General features: G+C 55.6%; 1 protein-coding gene across 2 annotated transcripts in view; it reads left to right on the forward strand.

Annotated features, from left to right (window-relative positions):
- Positions 1-19,431, forward strand: part of PXDN (peroxidasin) — a 76,878-nt gene that overhangs the window by 23,015 nt on the left and 34,432 nt on the right. Inside the window, exons 2-5 of one of the 2 annotated variants that reach the window (XM_043604657.1) lie at positions 11,360-11,431; positions 12,211-12,282; positions 16,337-16,408; positions 19,094-19,165. In XM_043604657.1, coding sequence (XP_043460592.1) covers positions 11,360-11,431; positions 12,211-12,282; positions 16,337-16,408; positions 19,094-19,165 — 288 coding nt within the window. The remainder of the gene's footprint in view (positions 1-11,359; positions 11,432-12,210; positions 12,283-16,336; positions 16,409-19,093; positions 19,166-19,431) is intronic. The other variant, XM_043604658.1, reaches the window with a different exon arrangement.

Raw genomic sequence — 19,431 nt, forward strand, 5'->3', positions numbered from 1 at the left:
CCAGGTGGGGGTTCCTACAGGGCCTTCCCGGGGGTCCTGGCACAGGGCTCCCTGGAGGGCCAGCAGAGGGGATACATAGGTCACAGTACATGAGCTGGGGCAGCACGAGGCTGTCCAGCATGTGTGCGAAGGTTCCCGGCATCCTTGCCGCAGACGGCTGGGGCCGGGAAGTCGCGGACGCTGTCTGCGGGCTATTGGCAAAGCCCAGTCCAGAATCCCCAGGGCTTGTCGAGAGTGGATGACAGTTTCAGGGTGATGGATCCTTTGCTCTCGCTGGCCACCCACACAGGTCAGCACACGGGTGCCCACTTTCCCCTGGGCAGGCGGAGCCAACGCCTGCCTTCCTGAGCCGAGCACGAACGCGGGGTCTCAGTCTGAGGACATGACCGGGAGACCGGAAGCGGCAGCATGGGCCGTCGGTGCCCAGAACATGGCTCTGTCCTGCGCCCCTTCCCGCAGGCGTCTGTGCACCTGAAAGGAAAAGAGAAAGTCTTTCCTGCCAACACTCCTTCCTTCCGACCTGTCTATCTGCCTGTTTTCCTGGGGGCAGTGGCTCTGGGTGCAGCTGGGGCCACCGCCCTGGCTTGTGCCTGAGGACCTGGGACGGGAAGGAGGGGCTGGCCCTGGACCCCTTCCTTCCCCCCACTGTCCCTCCCTCCGGGTCTCGTGTTGTGCTGTTTAGTGGGGTTCACGGAACATCCTGACCTGATCCTGGACAGTAGGTGTCTCCCTGCCTTCCCTGCCGTTTGCCTGTAAAGACTTAGACCCGGCAAATGAGGCTTACAACGTCATGATTATTTAAATATCTCACGGTACAAATCCAAGCCATAGGGCCACCTTCTCTGCAAAGGAAATAATGTCACTAAATCCCAGAGAAATCTGATATTTAAGCGTCATCGCTGCCTGTATATGTTACTAATAAAATAACCTCCTGACACCTAAAACCAGCTTGGAAAGTATGTATGTCTGTCTTTGGAATGGGTCAATATCCTGATTTATTTTCAGAATGTCGGTTTTCATTTAAAGTTTTCTGTTTTGTGCTTTGAACTACTCTCAGGTTTTGTTTTTTTTGTTTTTGTTTTTTTTTTTCCAACGTTTATTTATTTTTGGGACAGAGGGAGACAGAGCATGAACGGGGGAGGGGCAGAGAGAGAGGGAGACACAGAATCGGAAACAGGCTCCAGGCTCTGAGCCATCAGCCCAGAGCCTGACGCGGGGCTCGAACTCACGGACTGCGAGATCGTGACCTGGCTGAAGTCAGACGCTTAACTGACTGTGCCACCCAGGCGCCCCTCAGGTTTTGTTTTGAATTGTACGTTGGAGAAAAACATATTTTGCTTTCCTCTCTGTTATCATATATGTTATTACGTATTTTTGCCAACCAGACTTTTAAGGAATGGGCCGGAAGGTCACCCAAGAGTTGGCCTGGGTGGGCGTCCTGCCTCCCGGAGGTCCTGAGGGGTTGGGGCAGCCTTCTGGCCCTGCCCCGGCCGCCCCTCCTCGACACTGGGCTCCGCGGGACGCTGACACGTCGAGGCCCCCGAGGAAGGGGATGCGGCCTTGCGAGACCCCGGTTCTCCACCTCCCCGTAGTGGGACCCAGCCCTGCAAAAAGGAAGGTTCCTCAGTCTGGAGGCCGCCCACCCCGGGCAGGGCCCTTGCGAGTTCTTCCTGTGGCTGGCCCTCTGTCCTCCCTGCTGGGTAGAGTCCCGACTGCCCCTCTGTCCTGCCTGCTGTCTGTTCCTCTGTCCCGCCTGCTGGGTAGAGCCCCTGCCCACCCTGCACCTGTGAGCCAGGAGAGGCGGTCCTGGCTGCTTGGTGCCATATCAGGAGGCAGAGACGGCAAAGAACAGAACGTTTGACAAATTGCACCCCAGCGCCCACGTGCCTCCGCCGTCTGAACGGCCTTCTCTGGGGAATGTGCGATCCTGGATGTGTGGCCGCCGAGCTCACAGGCGGCTCCGTAGGAAACAGAGCCCTCGGGGCCACAGAGCCGCCTGGCGTTGGCTTCTTGTCAAATCACCAATTTCTCCTGTGGGCTCGTGGGAGAGGTGAGCCAGGTCATGTGAGCAAGGAGCTCGCTGTCTGCCCGTCCCCATCTCTCTGGGACTGCCCACCTGGCAGGGGTGCGGGCACGGTCCTTTCATGTTGTACCTGCAGGCTCCTGGGCCGAGAAGTGGCCTGGGGCGTCACCTGAGGACATGGTGCCCTGGGTGCCGCCTGTGACGGCTGCCAGCCCGCAGGCCGCCGTGTCGCAGGTCAGCAGCAGTGTAAACACAATGTCATAGTAACAACGTGCAAGATCGTCTTTTACTGTTTTACGGAACCGTCAGTCCACGGTAGGGTGGGAAGAAAGGGCAGAGCCAGCGAGCTGGCCCCTCCCGAGGGTGGCTGAGCCCGTGAGCATGCTCCTCTGGGCGTGGCTGGCCGTGGGCCACCTCATGCAGGCCGTGGAGGAGCAGAGCCCATCAGCCACGGCTCACGGGTCTCCTGTGATGGCTCCTGTCTTGAAAGCAACGTGGTTGTCACCACTGACACGCCTGAGAGCTGTGTCCCAGGCTGTCGTGGGCAAACGCGTCCAGCCACGCTGGCGTTCCAGAAGGATGCGCCTGCGTCAGCACAGCCTGCCCTGTCCTGTGTCCACGAGCCCTGTGTAGGTGGAGGGATCGTGTCCGGGACCCCGCGTGGCAGCTGGCCGCAGCCGGTCCTGCCTGTCGGGTGCGGGTGCCGGTCCTAGCTGTCCCTCGGGCAGAGATGCTGGGTGCCCACGTGGGGCCATGCCCGTGGCCGGGTGGCCAGGCCTTGGACCCAGGCTCCTTGGCTTTTCCTCACCCGGCACCGGTGTTTCTTTGCTGACCCGCGATTTTCCCATTTTTAACTTCAGTAACTTGGCTGAAGGAGGGAGTGGGCGCCTATCACACATGCAGACAGCGCGTGCTCACGGGCTTAGCAAATCCTTGAACGCACACCAGGGTCAGAGAGACCTCTGGAGGCGGGAAGCATGAGCCAAAATAAACAGGATGAAGTTTGTGTAACTTCTGGCTGTGAGTCATGCTTCAGAATCCTGCCGGTGGCTCCCAGTGAGGGAGAGGGGACAGACACACGGAGTCTGTCCCTGAGCCTCCTTTAGGGATGCTGTTCACTTACGCTTAGGAGCCTGACACGTGAGAGGATCTGTGTGAGAAATTTTGCCTTCGTCTTGTGTCAGTAAAGTCTCATTTCTCCCGGACGGTTGGCTAAGGAACTTTTTGGGGCTCGGGCATGCTGTGCCAGATCTGACCTTGGCTTTGCCTGCCTTCGGGGTGCTTAGAGCCAAGCCCGCCTCTGACCTCCGGCCTCTGCTCCTGAGCCTGGTTCTTTCTCTGCCTTTCTCCCCTCTTCCCTGCGACCTCAGGCACGTTCGTGGCTTGTGTTTTGTGTACTTTCATGCTGTGAGAAAGGAAGATTAGGATGGGAACAAACAAAAACGAATTTGTCATTGTGTGTAAACGTTTCGTGACTTCCAGCCGTGACTCTGTTTTTTCAAATCTACTCTGTAAATACCGAATTAATTTTTTTTTTTAAAGTCAGCTGCAGAAGCAGTGCCAACTGCTTGCCCTCCTGTCCCGTGGTGTCCCCTCCTGTTCGGGACATGCAGTTGCCCTCGGCAGTTCTGTCTCCAGGCTAATGCCGTTCAGCCCTCTCTCCACCCCATGCCCGAGGTGTTCTCAGACGTTCTCAGACGTCCATGTGATCCTGCCTTCTTTCCACTCCAAACCTCCCTAGTCTCCACTTCAGGAGAAGCCAGAGCCCCACTCCTGGCCTCCTGGAGCCCGGCCCGAGGCAGCACGGCGTCACGTTGGGAGCACAGTCCGTGCCCAGGTCTCTCTCTCAGCAGGTCACAGGCTAGGCCGTGACGCCAGGCAGCCGTGGTGGAAGTGACCAGCCCTTAGCAGGTGCGCAGGGACATCAGCTGTTAGCCCACGTCCCAGCAGAACCGCCCGTGGGAGTCTGGTTCACAAACACCTTTGCAAGAATCCAGGACGATTCTTGCAAAGGCGCGCTTACCGCGTGCATGCGTGGGGCCAGCTCGGACGTCCCCCTGAATCTGCCCTCTCGGTTAGCAAACCACGGAGTGTGCCCGCCCCCCGCCCAAGACCAAGCCCTCCCAGGGCGAGCCCGACTCCCCAGCCTTGCTGGAGCTCTGACCCACTGCTCCACGTGTGCGGCCCCTGTCCCGTAGACCCCGTGCACCGTGTATGGTGCAAGCGTCCTAGCTCGCGGCCTCTCAGGCCTGCCTCCCTCGGCAGGGTGATTGTCAGTGTGGCCTCAGCGCCCCAGTGTTGGCATCACCAGGGGAATTTATAGGCGGTCAGTTCTGATGGGCAAACACTAGCCAAGGGCCAGCTCGCTCCCGGTCAGAGAGCAGGGTGCACTCGCTAATGACCTGGGGACCCTAATGAAGCATATTGGGAAACATGGTGGCCTGGAGAGGAGATTCTGGCCAAGTGGGGCCCGGGCAGTATGGGGCACTCTGGGCCGTGCCTCCTAACTTGGTGTCAGGAAGGACAGGCTGTGATTCGGACAGTAGCCGTCCATGCATCCCACGAGCACTGTGGGAACCCCAGAGAGCTGGTCACCGGAGCAGACAACAATAATACAGGGACAGTCAGTGGAGGGGCGCCTGTGGGCGTGACCCCGTAGGCCTGATGGGGCGGGCGGTCAGGCTCTTGACCCTGACAGCCAGGCACGTCCCGGGCACGCTGAGCTGTCATCATGAGGGACGGCCTTGGGGACTGGAGTGTGTGGCTCATGGAGGCCAAGGGGGACCGGAGGCTGGAGCGGGCTGGGGGAGGGTGGTGTCCTCCAGGAGGACGGCCCAGAGGATGCTTGTGCGCTCAGAAGGGCACAGTGGATCCTCATCTGCAGCCCTGATTGGCCCCGAGCTGTGTGGTGCCTGCGTGGTTCAGCACATTTGTCGTTCAGGACCTCGTTAATAAAGGTGCCTTTCCGAGCTGCCCTTTGTAGTTACGCAGCGCGAACATCCCTGGGCAGGTGGTCTTGGCTTTGCCAGCATGAAGCCTGGGGCAAGTTCTCAAGTCCGTGTGCGCGTCTGCACGCTCAGAACGCCTGTCCTCACGGTGCTGCAGGAACTGCTAACGGGGCGTGCGCTCCTGCGGGTGCTGTCTGGTCCCGGAGGCCAGGTCCGCTTTCCTGAGCCAGTGGGATGCCCACACAGGAGAGGGCGCGCTGTGTGCCCGGGGCTCTGCAGCAGGGATGGGGGCAGGCACGTGGGCCGGAGGCGTCAGGAGGGACAGACGGCCTGGTGGTGCATCGGAGGCAGGAAGTGAAGGAGATGTGGCGGTCAGCTTCTGGCTCACCTGTCCAGGGGGTGGGGTGTCAGTCAGACTGCTGGAATTGGAGAGGAACCGCGATTTGTGGGGGAAGAAAACGTGCTTTTCTTGAGGACAAGTGAAGTCCACGGTGCCTTGGGGAGTGCGTGGGAGACCCACAGTTCCGTGTGCCCGCAGGCAGAGACGTTCGCACCAAGGCGGGGCCCTACGTGTCTTATCACCAGGTCATTTACAGACGTTCTTTTTTAAGCAGTCTTGGGAAGACCAGAGTAGTAGGCTGTGAGGTGCTCTGATATTTTTAAAGTAAAATGTTAGATTTCTGGGGCGCCTGGGTGGTCCAGTCCGTTAAGCTCCTGACTCTTGATCTCGGCTTAGGTCATGATCTTGTGGTTCATGGGATGGAACCCTGCATCTGGCTGTATGCCGACACACGGAGCCCGCTCTCTCTCTCCCGCTCTCTCTCTCTCTGTATGTTTTCCCGTTCTCTAAATAAATAAACTTAAAAATAGTGCTAGATTCCGAAAATAATAGCTGTGTCGGGTTGGTCGGGGTCACTGTCCACTCAGTCCAGATGCCGGCCCCTCCCCTCCCTGGGGACGCAGGAGGCAGCAGTGGGCGGGTCCCACGGCTCCTTGCAGCAGCGGGCCGGCTTCCCGGGGGCACACTGCCCATCTCAGGGAGAGAGTCCAGCACTCAGAGTTCTGAGTAGAATTGGGGGTGCAGCTAGACTCACGATGGCTCGACACAGTTTTCCGACTCATGATCGTGCCAAAGCTGTACGCGCTCAGGAGAAACTGTACTTGGGATTTGGATTTTGGCCTTTCCCCAAAAGGCGGTACTGGGTACTGGGTAGGATCCCCTCTGATGCGGGACAGGGGTCCGCAGTGGATAACCCTGCCCCCACACGGCCACCTGTGTGTCACTTGCTCAGTAGATCACAGGAGCTGTTCAGCACTCTTCTGGGATGTGCTGTGTGTGAGGTGGTTTTGCTCAACTGTAGGTTCACGGAGCATCTGAGCGGGTTGGGGTGGGCTGGGTGTAGGCTCTGGGGAAGGCTCCGTGTGCCATGCCCTCTAGGTGCTCAGTTTCTGATTTCTGTTTTTTTCTGCTGGGCTTTGCTTCATCAGTAGGTTGCAGTAATGGAAACATTAAAACAAATCACCTAGCCCTTGGCACTTGTGAACTTAGACTTGGTTAGCCTTTTTCCTATAAAGTGTAAATGGACTTCTGGTTTTGAGGATCTGGCTCACAAAATTGCACTGATTTCCAGGGCTGTTCCAGGCCCTTCTGCCACCGAGGGGGCTTCTGCGGCCCTGCACTTCCCCGAGGAGGCCGGAGGGGGCAGCACTTTGCATTACTTTTGAGGAGCTCCTGAACGTGGGTGCCATGGGGCGGGGGCATCCTGTGAACCCCTTCACCTTCTCAGAGCGGGGCGGGAGCGTTGGCGGCACAGATCGGAACCCTGAGCGGATTCGGAGTTCACCCCTAGCCCTGCTGCTTGCGACTGAGCGACTTGGGGCACCTTGCCAGACCTTCCTGCCTCTGAATCTTTGCCAAATGCAGGGATTTCTTCTAACCTGTCGTGAATTCTCCTCCTTCCTAAAACCACCCACCATTCCCAGGCCCTAACTTGTCGGTGGCAGACGCGGTGGACATGGACCGTGGTGCTGTCCATGATCTTGCCCCGAACTCCTAGTTTCTAGGAGCCCGTGAGAGGCTCCCTTGCATCACCCTGAGACTCTCTACCGTGGGGACTGCTTAATTCAGAGACTGGTGCCTAATGAGTACTTAGCGCGTTCAGCGGATGAGTCTGGGAAATCTGTCAGAACCATGGGTGATGGTCTCCGTGGACGTCTACAAAGGGCTTTACGGTCTCGGGAGCACTTTCCACAGACATGGTCTCCTGCCGTCCTTGATCGTGTGCCGAGTGGCGTTTAATTTTTAAGGTTTAGGACTTTTGCTTCCTGTTAGGATTATTTGTGGAAGTACTTAACAATGATGGTAAAAATAGTAATTCTACTTGTAAAATAACTGAGCTATAGCTAGGTGTGCAGTGTAGGGTAGGAGTGACCTTCCATGGTCCTATTCTGTGGGGTTAGACATTTTGTCTGCTTGGGCATCTGTAGACGTTATTTCAAGTTAAAAAATGGGGGGGTCATTTAGTATACACTTGGCTCTAACTACTTTTTAATTGGCCTACATTTAACATAAGTTTTATGTCAGCAACCACAAATGGGTTAAAGGATCAGACGTGGAAGATGAGCAGAGGGGACGAGCAGAGACCCACTGTGCATGTGTGCCTGCACACGTGTGTGCATGTGTATACACACATGTATACGTGTGCACATATGTGTGTGTGCATGTGTGTACGTATGCGTGCGTGTGCGCATGTGTGTGCACAGACGCGTGCATGTACAGATGCTGCTTGTGTGTCCGCACACACTCGCAAACGTGCACACACTCACACATGCACACACAGCTGCCTCCCCAACATTACCAAAGAGCAGTGTTCTCAAACTTCACCGTGCGTCTCCTGGGGGGATTATAAAAACTCAGAATTACCAGGCTCCACCCCAGAGTTTCTGATTCTGTAGATTTGGGGTGGGGCCCAGAATTGGCTGTTCCGGCAAGTTCCCAGGAGATGCTGCTGATCAGGGGACCCCCCTGAGAACATTGCTTAAGAGAATCCTCACCGTTCCTAATTAATAAGTCCCTCCTGAGACTTCCTACAGAGCGGGAATCGATTCAGGTGAAACACAGCCTCTGATTTGCAGTTATGACTTTGGATTTGGGGTTCGTATTTGAAGCCCATGGCATCTTGGTTCCCTGCACCCGTCTCTCCGGGCTGGGGCTGCACGGCCTCTGACCGTCCCTCCTGCCGCTCAGAGGCTGACCAAGAGTCTCTGTGCGTCATGTGCGAGGGTACAGACACTGTCCTCTCTCCATCACACTGTGTGCTTTCTGGTGTCCTGCCTGCAAGCTCGCCCCGTTTTCTGCCGTATTCAGGATGTCATTAAGTCTGTGCAAGGACTTCCCATTTTAGCAGTTACGACTTCCAGTTCCAGAATCTCAGTTTAGTTCCTTTTATTGTTTTTATGCCTCTGCTCCTGTTGGGGGGGGGCCTCTCTATGCCCTCTCCCTGGCTGCATGGGCATGTGGTTTTTCTCCAGCCGTCTGCCGGGAGCACGGGTGGCTGGCCTGACTGCCGGAAAATAGGCTGTGCAATAAGATGTGGTCACGTGTGTAAGTTTAAATGTTCTAGCAGTTTCATTAAAAATTAGAGAGAAACGGGTACCTGGGTGGCTCAGTCGGTTGAGCGTCCGACTTTGGCTCAGGCCATGGCCTCACAGTCCGTGAGTTCGAGCCCCGCGTCGGGCTCTGTGCTGACAACTCAGAGCCTGGAGCCTGCTTCAGATTCTGTGTCTCCCTCTCTGCCCCTCCCCTGCTCATGCTCTGTCTCTCAAAAATAAAGAAATGTTGAAAAAAATTAAAAAAAAATTAGAAACCGGGTAATTTTACTGAGTTTATTAACTATAACAAACATGTTCATGGTTCAACACGTAATCAGTGTGCACTGATCTCCACTTCCCCCGGAGTCCTCTAGATCTGGTTCGGGTCTTCCCCGGACCTAGGCCTCTGTTAGGACCGGCCATGCTCGGGCACTCAGAGCCGGGTGCGCGGTGGCCGCTGTGTGGGGGCCCCTCTGTCCGTCCATCCGGCCGAGGCTCCTGGGACCGGCCTCACACCTGCCGGCGGATGTCATGTGGGGCTCCCTCCCCCCAACCTGAGCGGGTGGGCGTCACCGTGTTGTGAGGGTGTCCAGTCCTGGGTCCCTGAGCGGTTTGCCCCCAGTGATTGTCCGCCCTGCTCTGCCGTCGTAGGGGAGCCGGCCTCAAAAGCTGCATGGCTCTGGCCCCTGTCCTTCTGCCCACCTGAGGGCCGGCTTCGTGGTCTGCGGCCGTCCCCACCGGTTCGCCGCAGTGTTTGCCCATGGCGGTCCCCATTCCAGGGGGACCTGTTCCCCGTGTTGCTCCAGGGTCATCTGTCCGACCCCTGTGAAACCCTGCCTTTGCTCTGTGCCAGGAGGGAGCTTCCAGATCACCCGTGTTTACACTAAACAGTAACCAGCCAGGTGTCCTCATTAACCGCGGCCCCACATTTCACCGGGATGTGGAGGGGAGTCAGGGAAGTCGGCCCCAGAGACGCCCCCTGGCCCCGGTTCCCTCCCTGCTCTCCCCGCAGGGCCTGGCCTCAGTGTCCTTGTGCCTGAACCACTTACAGTGTTCTGAATGTGGATGTAGATGAATTCTTGCCATATTTCAAAGCAACAGGTCAGCTCCGGCCAGCCGCGTTCCCCGGAGAGCACGCGGGCCGACACCGGGATCCGGAGAGCACACGGGGTGGTGGTCAGGCTGGCGGCTCAGGGCCGTGGCGACCAGCACCCGGGGCCTCCCCTTCTCGAGAACCCGCCCAGAGCGAGGAAGCAGGTGCCCCACTGTTCACTCCTAAGTGCTCAGATTTCATTTTAGCCACTTACGTACTTCCTGAGAAGTTTTTTATTGCAGCATAAACCAGAACCCATTCCGTAAGTCATTACAACTATTGAATTGGCCCCAAATACCCGATTCCTGAAAAGTCCGTGAACGTGAGAACTCCGTACACGTCATGAGAGGAGCATCGTTCCTGCGTTGACCACATGCTGCCCAGGAGCCCCGTGTCTGTTTCCTGGGGCGGCCTGCACAGACGGAGCTCAGACGGGAATCCACGTGTTCCCAGCTGGAGGCGCCTTTCCACAACCAAGGGTCACGCTCCTTCGAGGGCGGTCCGCTCTGTGTCCCAGCTGCCGGCTCGCAGTGGTCCTGGGTGATGGTTGACGTGTGGCAGGATGACAGCCGTCTTCACACGGCGCTGTCCCCGTCGTCCAGATTTCCCTCTTCTTTGAGGACGTGAGTCATGCTGGAGTGGGGCCACCCTCGTCGCCTCTGTAAAGACCCTGTTTCCCAATAAGGTCGGTTCCGCGGCCCTGGAGTCAGACCTCAAGGTGCTAATGGCAGGGCCCCAACTCATCCCGTGATAATCCAGCAGCACCGAGTCACAAGGGGTTGGGCTTGTGCCCAAGGAATCTTGATTTTTCTGACTCTTCGAGGAGCAAAGTCGTGTTTCATTTGCTTCTCAGTGACTTTCATTCACGTTAAATTTATAGGTTTTAATTGGGGCTGGGAAGGGGTAAAAATGGACCCTGCCGTGTGCCTTTTGCCCCCGAGCTCATGGCCCCGGGCCGAGCGCCTCCCCGGGTCCACGGAGCACACACTCCACCAGCTGCCCGGCGCCTCTGCCACTGGGCCACCGGCAACAGACAGCTCCAGCCCTGGGTGCCACGGTCCTGCCCTCTGGTCTCACCTGGGCTGCCCAGGTCATCCCTCTGTCCCTGAAAAGTCAGTAACTGCTCTCCCAACACACATCTGAGTGTTGAGAAGACGTAGGGGGAGTACTGAGTTCGGATCCACGCGCAGGATGGATGGATCTCCCAGCTCACGATGAGCTTCTCAGTTTCACTCTCTACTTCTCACCGAGAGAACACTGAAGGCGCTTGGCGGATAAACCACCGCACTCCAGCTCCGGAAATTGTCGGAAGGCGGTGCTGCAGCTCTGGACCCTCCCATGGCCAGCGACTCCTGTTGAGTCCGTGCAGGGCAGTCCCGCTCTGGTTTGGGAGGACCTGGTGGCGTTAGGTTTTCCAGCGAGTGGCAGGAGGTGGGCGTCTGGTTAGTTAGAGAAGTGTTTGTCTCTCCAGGATCGTTGTTGAAACCAACTTGTGTCCTGGGAAAGCGCCGCTCTCGTTCAGATCAATACTCACTGATTCGTTGAGCCTCAGAGAGGAGGCACTTGGCCCAAGGAAGGAGCTGGGCTGCAAGGTTTAATTCCTGAGGTGCCTCGTCGCGGTGTTGAATCTGGGTGAGATGATGGCTCATCACTAGTGGTGACTGCGCACTTCTGTGTCTAAACACATCTCTTGTTTGTTTTCAGGGATCTGCGCTTTAACAGAATCCGGGAGATCCAGCCCGGGGCATTCAAGAGGCTGAGAAACTTGAATACGTTGTAAGTCCAAACGCTCTGTTGGGACCCCGTGGGAAAAAGTGTAGAAATCATCTCAGCTTTCACCTGCGGGTGGAGCTCAACCACAGCGGTCAGCCCCGATGATCTGTGGTCGGGGGTGTGGATCGGGAGAGTGGACATGGAGCCCTAGTGGAGAACATGTGCATTGAGACGCCAGGCCTGTGGGTCCGTGCTCGGCGGCCGTGCTGTCTTGTCTGACATCCGTGACCTGTGTGGGTCCCTCATAAATGGGTGTGACCCGGACCTACGGCCACGGGCACCTTCTCTTCCTATGAATGACTCAGCCCCTGGCTGGGCCAGACCCCTTCACCTGCCCTATTCACATGCCCCCCTCACAAGGGGGAGGGGAAGGTGCTTCTCCCGAGCTAGCTGGGCCCAGGATGGGAGCCTGGGGGGGCGGCCAACCCCCCCCCCCCGGTGGGACCGCCCTGCACGTCCACACTGGCCTTGCAGTCGGCTGAGGTGGATAGCGTGACAGTCAGTGGGACAGACAGATACCCTTTCCGTCAGAGGGGAGCTTGGCCTGTGTGCCCGGGGGGCGGGAACGGCGTGCCGTGACAGGGACACCCATGCACTGAGGAAACTTGTGATCAGAGGGCAAGACTGAAATGCTGTTTGTCATGGACACAAGCAGCCAAGCCAGTGTAGGCGCCGAGCTCCGCAGCGGAGTCCTGCTATGACCCTTTGCAAGCGGAAGGAACGTTTCCCACAGCACGGTGCAGTGGTGGTGTTTTAATTCTTCCCGAACTTTGGTTTCATAGGCTTCTCAACAACAATCAAATCAAGAGCATACCCAGCGGATCATTTGAAGACTTGGAGAATTTAAAATATCTGTAAGTTAACCATCCGTTCTTTACCCTTCAGAAAGCTTATGTTGTCGGTATACAGACTAATCATTGAGCGAAATGTTATGCTGCTTGCGAATTATTGCAGATACACCCATCTCTTAGGCTTTATTTTCAGAAGGTAGTGAATCTTCGGGTGGGATTTTTAAAATGAGCTCTTGTCAGTATGAAGTGCTGTGTTGCATGAGGCTCGGTGAGTAAAGTCCGCGCGTGAGGTTAAAAGTCACAGCCCTGCAGAGTCCCGTGGGAACAGTAACTCTGCTTGTCTGTGACTCATGGTCCCTCGCCAGCGTGAATGGCTGACAGGTGGTCTGTGAGAGAGAAGCTTGGAGAGCAGTCTCAAGCTGCCTGTCCAGCTGTGGGCAAGTGTGGGAAGCAGATGACAAATGCCACTGGAATGTCACTAGTTTCGGCTAATTTTCCCCAGCTTCCTCCAAGTGATTGCACCTCTTAGTTTTCTGCAGTAAAATCGTAGTTTACTTTTCGGAGTTGACTTTCGGTAACTTATGTATTAGAATTTAAAACATTTGCCTGTTGAAGCCAGTTTTGCAGGTTAGAAAGTGGCCTCACTGGCAGGTGCAGGCCTGCTACGTTGCAGGCACTTAATTTAAGACCGGAAGGCATTAAAGACACATTCCAGTCGCATTCCTGGTTGTAGAGAAAAGTACGTGTCGTGTATGTGTTATTCTTACTTTTTAAAAAAAAAATTTTTTTTTTCAACGTTTATTTATTTTGGGGACAGAGAGAGACAGAGCATGAACGTGGGAGGGGCAGAGAGAGAGGGAGACACAGAATCGGAAACAGGCTCCAGGCTCCGAACCATCAGCCCAGAGCCTGACGCGGGGCTCGAACTCCCGGACCGCGAGATCGTGACCTGGCTGAAGTCGGACGCTTAACCGACTGCGCCACCCAGGCGCCCCAATGTTATTCTTACTTTTAAGACTTAGATGGCATTTCCAGATAGAAGCATTAAAAAAATGTTTTTTTAACGTTTATTCATTTTTGAGAGACAGAGACAGAGTTCAAGGGAGGGAGGAGCAGAGAGAGAGAGGGGGACACAGAATCCGAACCAGGCTCCAGGCTCCAAGCTGTCAGCACAGAGCCCGACACAGGGCTTGAACCCACGGACCTCGAGATCGTGACCTGAGCTGAAGTCGGACGCTCAACTGACTGAGCCACCCAGGCGTCCCTCTTTCTGTCTTTTCTTTTTTCCTTTTTTTTAATGTTTATTCAGTTTTGAGAGACAGAGAGTGAGTGGGGGAGGGGCAGAGAGCGAGGGAGACACAGAATCCAAAGCAGGCTCCAGGCTCTGAGCTGTCAGCACAGAGCCCGACGCAGGGCTCAAACTCACTGTCTGCCATATTATGACCTGAGCCAAAGTCAGACGTTTAACCAACTGAGCCCCCCAGGAGCCCCAAGGTAGAACTATTTTAATGAGGGATTTGTATCACTGACTTTTTTTGGAAATTTATATCATAAGTGAACCTAAACATCTAGACGTTATGTTGATTTTTTAAAACAAAGTCACATTATTGGTGTTGATGTATATTTGGAAGCCTGTTTGATTTTGGATAACGTCACTGCAGCGATCACATTAACTCTGCTTACAGAAATACGTATTCCTCAGTGAAGGTAAATGAAAGTGTTAGGTATAAATATTTTCCATCACAGTTGGCATAGTGTGTTGCTTTTTAGAACAGGACAGGACAGGACAGAATAGACTAGAATAATGTATGAACATTATTAAGCCTTGTCGCTCATTTTAAAAATGAGGGAAAGGCCTTCTGTTATGTATTTATTTATTTTAAGTGCTATGCAAGTTCCAGAAGGAAGGTTTTGGTTTCTGACAAAAGTAGGTTCGGTCAGCTGATGGCCAGCATCCGTAGTGTGTGTATGTGTGTGTGTTACTTTTATTTTTTATTTTGTAATATTGTGCTTTGGGATTGAATTAATTAGGAGCAAGTTATCATTCACTCTGCAGACGTATTTAGTGTTACAGTTTGGGGGACACTTTGGTTCTCACTTACAAGGATATTTTAAAGTAACGCTTGAGGAGCCCCGTCTGCTGGCTCACTCCCCATCAAGGCACCTGCTCTCCAGCCTCGCCCCGCTCTGTGGCTGGCCTGGAGGAAGGCGCCCCAGTCACCGGGGAGGGCTTGGGGCAGGGTCCCTGGTGAGGAGGGACCCCACCTGCCCATCTGATCCCCTCCTGGGCAGGAGAGTGCGCTCCCACAGGCACCGCTGAGGACACTGTGCAATTTCAGTACCGGGGAGCTGTTCTGAAGTTAACCAGTTATTTCCGCCTTTACACGTAGTCAGTGGTTTCAGACGTTGAGTATTAGTGGCCTGTGTAAGGCCTAAACCTCCCCTCACTGGTATTTCCGGATGAAGTTGGGCAAGAACTCCTGCTCCAGGCGACTCTGACTCTGTGTGGACTCATCTGTACGCGGCCCGTTACCGGAGGCGACCAGCACCCACTTACTCCCGTGGAGCCCACGTGTCCTCGCAGACGCAGACTCGTCCACAGTAGTTCGGTTCAGTCCTTGCAAAGTGACCCAGCACCGGGGGCTTGTTTTCGCCTTCTTTTGAAGAAATGAGCCCAGAAACCCCCGTCCGGAAGTAGAAGGGGGAGTAGCGCCTGCCAGGACCCTAGTGGCCGCGGGGGAGGCCATCTTCTGTCGGCTTCCCATGTATCTGTTCACTCCCAGTGATCCTGAAGTGCTGTGGTGTCCATTTACATCGGAAGAAACTGAGGCGGAGGAAGGTTGCCAGCTCGTTCACGACCACACAGCTAGCGAGTGGAGGTTGACAGAGTGGCCGCTGGCCAGGCCTCTGTGGCGGGCGCTGGGCTCTGCACGGGTGGGCGAGCTCTGCCTGGTCTCTGGGGTCGCCTCGGCACATTTGCCCAGACGGAGAAGTGGGAGCCGCTTAGCTGGATGGTTCGAGGTAGCCCTGCACCAAAAACCACGAAACCCAGTGCAGTAAGACGCACGGTCCTTTGCAGATGAAATACACAGTGTCACAGGCGTTAGGACAAACGTGTTCTTGGGGGGACGAAAGGGCGAAAGCCTAGCCCCCAGGTAACCAATGTGCAGGGAGGGCCTTACCGCGGTCCCAGGCTGGCGCCTGTGTGTGCTGACCGGTCGCTGGGCGTCCACAGCAGGCAGAGGCACCCAGGGCGCCAGCCTCTTTGTCTGATGCTGAGATCACCTCGTATTCACCATGGCCCTTCAGGGCTCATGAGGACGGTACCGGGGGCCAGTCATGTCCTCAGAACCGGGGCCCTTTGGGGACGGTCCTCACCCCTGGCAGGTCCGTTCAGGATGTGGCGGACTCTGCGAAGGGCCATCTGGCGTCTGTGGTGGCTCCCCGCCTCTGCCGTGTGGTCCCCCACCAGCCGTAGGCTAACAAAACCGGGCCGTGTCCCGTGTCCTTACGGACTCTGAAATTCACACTTTACATACTTCTCCTGTGTCGTGAGGTGTTAATGTTCTTCTGAAATTTTCAACCAGTTAAAAATGTAAAACCCATTCTTAGCTTGCAGACCATCTCAAAACAGGCGGTGAGCCAATTCTGTGACTCTTCTGACATGCCAGCAGGGGACCCTGGTGGGGGAGGTCTGCAGGGCACATGCAGGGTGCGAACTGTCCGCTCCCCAAATTGTTTCCGGGTCTCTCAAAATGCCGCAGTTACAGCGTCTTATGATCAACGCATACTACATGTTTGTGGGGAAATGGTTTTATTCCCTTCGAGCTTTGAAGCGAGCGTACTGGGAACGAGTCGCAAGCCATGCTCCCAGAACCAGGGACTGGTCCGAAGACAGAGTGGTGGTCAGCGGCGTCCCGTGTGTGGACACTGTCCTTTGGGGACGGGCAGGGGGCCCTCCAGGAGGGTGACCGCGCGGCCGTGCCAATGTGTCGTCCGTATTCTAATGCAGTCGTTAATTTTAAAACCCTCTCCATGTGTCGACGTAATTCTTCTTTCCACCCGGAGCTAGGGTGTCTCGTGTGTGTGCTAACCCTCCCCCCGTTTCTTGTTTCAGCTATTTGTACAAGAATGAGATCCAGTCAATTGACAGGCAAGCGTTTCAGGGACTTGCCTCTCTAGAGCAACTGTAAGTGTCCCTCTCCTGCGCCTGGCTGCCTTGGATGTCACCTGCCTTCTTGCCTCTCGTAGGGAAGATGAACTAAGTTTGCTGTCTGCACGATGCATGTCTGTACTAACGGGGCGTAGGGCGTGTGTGCATGCCGCTTGGAGAAGCAGCGGTTGACTCGTTAGTTACTCCTCTGTCTGTCTGACCCCCACCCACCCGGTCCCGGACGGCACCGGTTTCTGCCCAAGAGCAGCCGGGTGCTGAGCCCCGTGATGCAGAGATCAGCGAGAGCCAGCGGCCCCTGTCTTCATGGTGCTCCCGAGTTAAGGGACAGGCTCGCACACAAGTGAAGGGCCTTCGGGGAGAGGCACCCAGGGCGCCGCGGGGCCGGCAGGTGGTTTTTATCTCCCGCCGGTTCCTTTTGTGACCCTGCGCACGTGCAGCTTCCTGCGTTTATGACGTCATGATTTCGGAGAAAATAAACTTTTTCACGTGGTTCTAGTTAGCGTGTGTGGATGTCGTTTCCGTGGCCGCACAAGAAGTCCTCCATTGCTGTGAAGTCAGCACGTTCATTTCTAAGTAGAATTCCAGGCAACGGGAGTCTCTTTCTGGTTTGTTTGTTTGACTTTTCGGCTGTGGAGCTGGAACAACTTGGAGGATTCCAGAACTGCCCGCAGTTTAGTCGCACAGCCGGACGGGGCCGGTTGCTGTAACAGGGGGTCTGCCCCCGGCCGCCCGCGCGTGTGCGTGTTTCCTCGGCCGGCCGGGCGCAGAGCCTGCACGGGGATCCCCGGCAGGACTGGGGCGCGGGCACCCCGAAAACAGTGCCTCAGGGCACACACGGTGCTCGTGTGTCGAGGCCCTTTTGATTCGGGAGGGACCTGCATTCCTCAGCTCACTGCGCGTGGCTTGTGATGTCAGGGAGGGAAGGGGTCGTACGGAAGTGTTTGTGTAATCTTCGCTTCAGAGAGAAAGGGACAAAAAGTTCAGAGCTTTGCAGAAACACACGGAAGTGTCTGGAAAACGTCCAGGTGGAGGAGAGTTTACGAAGGGACACACTCCCCCCCGGGACGGGGCAGTGAGATCATCGTAGCCGACACCTAGAAAATCGCGTCTGATTTAAACGTGCTGGAAAGTTGAAGCAGGTGGAGCTCACCCTGACAGCGGGGGGCGGGGAGGCCAGCTACTTTCCAGGAAGAAAGGGGCAAAGTCTGGGGGAAGTGAGGCTTACTGGACCAGGAGCCCCGAGCAGGGTCTCTAACCAACCTGCTGGAGACGGTGGATCCTGGGTCCGGATGCCTCCAGGAGCCCCTCCACACCCCTGGGACGAGCCCGGGGCCGCCGGAGTCTGCTGAGCTTCTGCCCAGCGGGTTTCTGGGAGGCCCGCATCGTGTGTGGTGAACGCGTGTGGCCAGACGCAGAGAGCGTAGATGGGGTTGGGGCTCACGGCCGTCTTGGGGCCGTGGGAGGGGGGTGGCCCCCAGGCCGCCCGGAGCCCCGGGGAGTCTCTCCTGCCTCCTCCACCTCCTCCCTGGGTGCCTCCCCTAGGACTCCCCCTGCCTGCCGATGGGGGTCCCCTCCAGGAGCCTCCTGTGATGGCTGCTGACTGTGGATTTTCTCCCCGTGTCCCCTCTGTTCCCTGCTCGTGGGCTTCCCACCCTGGTGTGCAGGGCGATGGGCAGGGACCTGTCTGCGGGTGTCACGGAGGCGCGGGAGGTGGATCTGGCAATGACCTGAGACTTGGCGGGGGGTGGGGGGGTGGGGGACACCATGCACCCTCCCAGGGAGCCAAGGACAGGAACAGAGGGCAAGGGAGGACAACTGAACTCTGGTGACCCAAGTTATGGTACTTTGAAAGTTAGTGGAGGTCTCCGAGTGATCTGGGTGCGTTTCCAGAGTGCTTTCTGGCGTTTGGGTTTGGGGTGAAGCCTGTAGCTGCTGGGCCCAGCGTCCCCTCCCAGAGTCAGCCTGTGTGAAGGCGGGGACCCCCCTCTTCCTCGTGTGGGTGGGGGGCTTGCGGCAGGAGCACCCCGTCCTAAGACCACTTCTGGTGTTTTTCTTAAGGGGAAACACACCAATTTCCAAAGTGAGAAAAGCAGTAATTGAGGAAAATGAGGAGAAATTAGTTGTGGTAAAAAATGTGTAAATTATGGAAAGTTAAGGGGACATAGTAAATGAAATATAAATGCTGGATATTCTCTGTAATTAGCACATTATCTTACTAAGCCTGGTGCTGTGTTATTTTTCCTGTAGTTCTTTCCAGAGCTGACGGTATGCTCACCCCCACATTAACGTATACGCGTATCCTCCCCTAAATTCCCATATAGACTAGAAGGTTTGAATGACGGCGTGCACCTACTTACATGCAATTGAGAATATTTTGGCTTTTTTCCTGCGAAGGTCCGTGTGCTTTGCAAGCAGGTCCCCGGGCTAAGCAGCCAGGCCCCAGGCCTGAAGGGGACTTGGTCAGAGTCCCTGCTGTCTGTCTTACAGTCTGTGCCCAGTTTTTAATTGTATTTCATCTTACTATGTGATTACTTCACGTGTTTTCTGCACAGTGTAGGAAATCTAGAGAGTTACCTGTTGACATGCGAATTTGAAATGACTTAGGAACCATTTTTTTGAGCAGAAAATCTAGATCAGCAAAAGTAAAATTGTTCACAATGTTTCCTTTCTCTTTTTCCTTTTTTTAAAAAACTTGTCTAGATACCTGCACTTTAATCAGATAGAAACTTTGGACCCAGAGTCATTCCAACATTTGCCGAAGCTGGAAAGGCTGTAAGTTGATTTCGTCTTGCCCTCCCGTCTTCCCGCTGGTCCCCGGGGGCCGCGTGCCATCAGGTTCTGTGATGGAAACGGGGCCACTGCCTGTCCAGACACCTGAGCAAATCTCTGTTCCTTATCTAACAGTTCAGAAGCGGGACTTACAATTTTCTCTTTATTTGGAGGTGGTGATAAAATAGAAAAACAAATCGAATTATTTTCTGAACTAAATATTGTTCTCAAGTTCATTTGTATCCCATAAACGCAGTCGCTGAGGTATT

The sequence above is a fragment of the Prionailurus bengalensis genome, chromosome A3 (genome assembly GCF_016509475.1).
Source record: "Prionailurus bengalensis isolate Pbe53 chromosome A3, Fcat_Pben_1.1_paternal_pri, whole genome shotgun sequence".
Taxonomy (NCBI): Eukaryota; Metazoa; Chordata; class Mammalia; order Carnivora; family Felidae; genus Prionailurus; species Prionailurus bengalensis.